At 61.2% G+C, this 4,958-nt stretch overlaps 2 protein-coding genes across 2 annotated transcripts in view; one reads left to right on the forward strand and one right to left on the reverse strand.

Annotated features, from left to right (window-relative positions):
- Positions 1-4,958, reverse strand: part of ITPK1 (inositol-tetrakisphosphate 1-kinase) — a gene marked incomplete at its 5' end in the record, with an annotated part of 161,923 nt that continues 156,965 nt past the window's right edge. Inside the window, one exon of the mRNA XM_010836263.1 lies at positions 1-1,128. Within this exon, the coding sequence (XP_010834565.1) occupies positions 770-1,128 (359 nt within the window). The remainder of the gene's footprint in view (positions 1,129-4,958) is intronic.
- Positions 3,578-4,958, forward strand: part of LOC104985824 — a 2,432-nt gene continuing 1,051 nt past the window's right edge. The window contains exon 1 of the mRNA XM_010836207.1: positions 3,578-4,958. Within this exon, the coding sequence (XP_010834509.1) occupies positions 3,966-4,940 (975 nt within the window). The 5' untranslated portion in view covers positions 3,578-3,965 and the 3' untranslated portion in view covers positions 4,941-4,958.

Here is a 4,958-nt window from a genome sequence, read left to right on the forward strand (position 1 = left end):
TGTTGACAGGCCCAGTGGACTCCGGGGAGCGGGACGTGGAGAGAGGCAGCCAGCCCGGGGCTGCGGCCTTCCCGGAGAAGCGTCCTCCTCCTTGCCTTTCATGAGCGGCAGCAGGTGGATCCCAGCTCAGACCCGCTGCATGGACTTCCCCAAGGAAAGGGAAGCTGAGGCCTCTGGCTTCCTCGGGGTCATGCTTTTGGGAGGGGCAGCTGCACACCTGGTGGGGCTTGAGGCCATGAGTAAGAGCAACGGGCTGGGCCGGGGTGCAGGGGCCAGGAGGGAAGAGACTGGGAACTGTTTACTCTCTGCTCAGCCACCAACAACCTGACCCGGGACAGCCTGCTCCAAGGTCCCCGAGGCCTGGCCCACAGCAGCCATTGAGAAAGACAGACGTGGGCGTACCCAGGCACTCACACACACATACACAGACACAACCACACACACGCACGCCCCACCTCACATTCAGACCTAGTGTTGAAAACACAGCATGTGTAAACTCGGTGAAGACATCTGCACAGCAGGAACCAGGAGGGATCGTCCCTTTGCCGCAAGGCTGGACCACTTGGGGTTCCTTTCCATCCCCACCCCCACCCCTCATTTAGATCATGACATCAGAAAATCAGGTTAAAAATTAAGAAAAAAAGAAGTAGAAGAAGAAGAATCAGATCGTTGGGAATCCTTAGTAGTAGCGTCACCGTCGTCGGGAGCTGCTCGCCCAGCGGCCGCGCTCTGCGGCCCGCGCCGTCTCTCTGGGTCCCGGGCTCCGAGGCTACTGGGAGGAGGCCTTAGTGGCCAGCGAGGCCACGCAGTGCTGCTGGAAGCTGGGCGACACGCCGGCGGTACAGCCGAGTCTCTGGTGCGGCAGCTTGGCAGTGCTGCGGGCGCCCACGCCGCCCATGTCGGCCTCGGGCGTCCAGGGCGGCTCCTGGCCCATCATGCTGCTGCAGCAGCCGGGGCTGGCGCTGCACGTCCGCTCGGCCGCCAGGCCGCCCGCCTGCTCCACCAGGAGCCTGCTGTGCTTCAGTGGGGCCACGTCCCCAGCGCCCGCCACGCCCGAGCTCTGGCCCTGCAGCACGCTGGCGATGTGGTTCAGGAGGTCGGTGAAGAACTCGCTTACACCCTCGTAGCCTGCGGATGGGAGAGACAGACGGCAGGCTTAGCCAGGTGGGTGGGGGTGGGAGGTGCGCTCAGGGGCTCCTGGGACCTGGGGTGGGGTTGAGGGGAGCTGGTGGAGCACACCAGCCTAGACCCCAAGTGTGTGTGGCCCCAAGGGCCAATCCTTGAATTCTGGCTGCACCCGTGGGGTCTGAGCATCTATAGAGAGGAGGCTGATGAGAAAGTGCCCTGCATCCTGTCCCTCTAGGGCACAGCTTCAGGGTCTCATTTGATTACCCTCCCCACGTGGTTTGGTGGGCTTCCCAGACGATGCACATGGTCAAGAATCCAAGTGCCAAAGCAGGAGACAGAAGACATGTGAGTTCGACCCCTGGGTTGGGAAGATCCCCTGGAGAAGGAAATGGCCACCCATTCTGGTATTGTTGCCTGGGAAATCCCATGGACAGAGGAGCCTGGTGGGCTATAGTCCACAGGGTCGCAAAAGAGTCAGACGCGACTGAGTGACGGAGCACATGTGGTCTGATGCCCTTATGTGGGGATGTGGCGTGGCTGGGGGCAGGACCGAAGGCCCACTCCTCCAGGTCTGAATCATAAACACCTCTTGTGTCCATGTGACCTGGCGTCAGCTTCCTTGTGTGTAAACTGAGGATTCAAGTTTGGGGGCTCCTGTGGGCAGGGCCAGAAGGAGCTGGAACATGAGTGAGATCTGATCAACAGCAGCTGCTCCTGGAACTGAGTCTGTTCCACCTCCCCTCCCCCAAGCACCTGCAAGGAGGCCCCCAGTGCTGCATCCTGACCCACAAAGCCGAGGGACAGAGACTGGGCAGCCCGGACAACGTCATCGCACGGACGCCGCTTCCCTCACAAGCGGGCCTGGGTCTCCTGAACAGAAACTGCCAGGGGCCTGCATTTCCCATCCCAGACTCGACTGTGATTGTCAGCAAACAGTCCTCGGAGCCTCCCACCAAGCAAGTTTCAGATCTAGGGCGAGGATTTTGCTGACTTTTGAAAACGGTTTCAAAAGAAATTCAACAAGGGGTGGGTGCCCCACCCCCCGCCTGCCCGAATCAATTCACAGGGATGAGAACCAGGCACACAGCTGCAAGAACAATGATCGGGACAGGAAGTACGTCCCCAAAAGGCACGGTGTGCCTGCATCGGGAGGGGCCGCAGGGACCACCCCCTGGATGTGACCCCGTCGCTCACAGAAGGCCCGGTGCTGAGAGGCACTGACCCCTCCCTCACATGGCCTCTGGGATGGTCTTCACGGCCATCGGTACAAGCAGCGGGGGGAATGAAGGTTCAGACATGGGCAGGTGCACTATCGCGTACAGAAAAGGCTGCCCAGGGGCCGGTCGGATGGGGCTGCCTCATTGTCCATGCTCTTATGTGTTCAGCAAACAGTGCTGTGGTTTTGAGGGAACCCGAGGCTGAGAGGGACAAGCGGAGGTGCCCAGAGTAAAAACAAGAGTGGGCAAGATAGCTGGCATGCACCATACTTGCCCTGCTCGACATGTTCTCACTTAACCATCACAACTCTCTGTCCCCATTTTACAGATGAGTAAGTGGAGGCACAGAGTTAAGTGACCAGCCCCAAACACCCAAGAGCCATCAGCAGGTGGATACGTGTCCACTGGAGGGCGAGTGGGGTGACTGTCCACGGCTGGGGTCCATCCAGGCTAAGTGCTGCTCCTGGCTACGTGCTTCGCAATCCTTCCTTGTGGCATCCTGGGAGGGGTGCATCCCGGGGAGCGGGGCCCGAGGGTTGGCCCCATTCTACAGATGGGGATATTCACTGGAGGGACTGATGCTGAAGCTGAAGCTCCAGTACTTTGCCACCTGATGCGAAGAGCCAACTCACTAGAAAAGACCCTGATGCTGGGAAAGATTGAAGGCAGGAGGAGAAGGGCACGACAGAGGATGAGGTGGTTGGATGGCATCAGCGACCTGATGGATGTGACTTTGAGCAAGCTCCGGGAGTTAGTGATGGACAGGGAAGCCTGGTGTGCTACAACCCGTGGGGTCACAAAGAGTTGGACACGACTGAGGACTGAACAAGAACATTAGACGACACGTGGCACTGAGATCTGCAGGCCCTTTGGTGCCATCTGTGCCTTGAACACGCATGGTGCTGGGTGCCCCACCCTAGCACTGGGGGCGTCCTTGGCCCTGGGGTGGGGGTAAACAGCAGGGCAGCCCGTAGCCCCTCAGGGGCCATCAGCAGATGTGCTGCTGGGTTTCCAGGGTTGGGATGCAAGCAGGGAGGAGAGCTGAGACCCGCTAGGGAACATCAGCTGTTCCCTCAGCAACAGCTTGGCCGTCCCCAGACGAGGCCTGGCCCATGGCCCCATGCAGCCTGGGGAGGGTGGGCTGAGGCGTGAAGAGCTCTGTGGGGCTGAGTGCTGTGCACACATCATCTCCCCTGCAAGGAGGGGAGTGTTCTTCCCACTGCACACGAGCGAACACTGAGGCTGCCAGGGCAGGAGGCTCATCTCGTCAGGGAGCAGAGCCAGGATTTGAAACCACGACTCAAGTGGAGAAGCACGAAGCCTCAGGTCAGGCCCCCAGACCCAGCCCCGCCACTGGGACGTGACCTTGGACGTGTCGCCCAGCCCCCTGGCTCCATGCATGTCAGTAAATGGAGATCCCAACAGTCCTCTGCACATTGTGTGGCTGTGAGGATGAGATAAGGCGCTGGGGACAAAGGTCCCCAGGCAGGCTGGGCACCAAAGGTGGACACGACTGTCCAGCCTGCAGGCTGGCTGGCAGGGGCGCTGCAGGACACCCACGGTCTGAGGCACAGGGTGAACCAACCAGGACCAACGGGCACCCCAGATCCAGGCTCACAAATGGAGCAGGGAGAGAGCCAGGCCCCAGGCAGCCGTCTCCTGGACACCGCCTCCCCTGGGGCCCTGGGCTGCACGCCCTCCCCGGAGCCTTCCTCCATGTGGGCCAGGCGCCCTTCCATAGTCTCTGGGGGCTCAGCCGTGTCACTCAGGCCTGGCCTGCTGGCGGCGGGGCTTGCTCATGGCTTCCTGTCCATGCCGGTTCACTGTCACTGTCCCTCTGACTCGCACAGGTCCTGGCGGGGTGGGCAGACTCAGCACTCGGCACAGACCCACAGCTCAGTGGTTTGTGAGTTCTTCTCTGTCCCTCCTTCTAGAACCTCCATCCCAACAGCCCGGTGCTGCCCCGCCTTGCCCCCCGAGTCCGTTAACCCGGCGACCTTTTTGCCTTCATCCCCTCCATCTCCTCCCTGTTTAGATCCTCTGATTTGTTATAATTGTTCCCCCGACGCAGCCGCAGTTCCCTTGTGCTCTCTCATTCCAGCACCCGCATTCATCAAAAACCTACCTCTCCATCCAGGCTGCCCCCAGGGTGACTACAGAAAAACAGGCCACTGTCCCACAGGATCTCAACTTCTATTCACAAACACAGCCCTCAGATGGCCGCCCCATCTTGCTCGGAGTGAATGGCCATGTGCTGGGCTCCCCTCTGACCTCTCTGCTGCACAGGAAGCCTCGGGCCACAGGACCCCTCCAAGGCCCTTGCATGGCTCCCTGCCAGCCCTGCCCCCACGCCTGCTTCCCAGAGGAGCCCCTGTCCTCCGAGGGCAGGACCCCAGCCGCCGTGCGCACGCCGCCCCAGTGTCTGCAGCAGCTGGGACATGCAGCGGGCTTCGGATAAACCGCGTGGCTGAGGGAGCCAGGGGCCTCCTCCGAGCCCGGGCTTCCCTGGCTGTGAACTGCGTTGCTGGCTGGGCCCGGCCTGCATGCCCTCCATGCAGGGGACACACGTCAAGCACCCAGTCTGGTGGCCCGTGAGGGCTCCCCACGCACGGG

This window comes from Bison bison, unplaced genomic scaffold, assembly GCF_000754665.1.
Source record: "Bison bison bison isolate TAMUID 2011002044 unplaced genomic scaffold, Bison_UMD1.0 scf7180017864061, whole genome shotgun sequence".
Classification (NCBI taxonomy): Eukaryota; Metazoa; Chordata; class Mammalia; order Artiodactyla; family Bovidae; genus Bison; species Bison bison.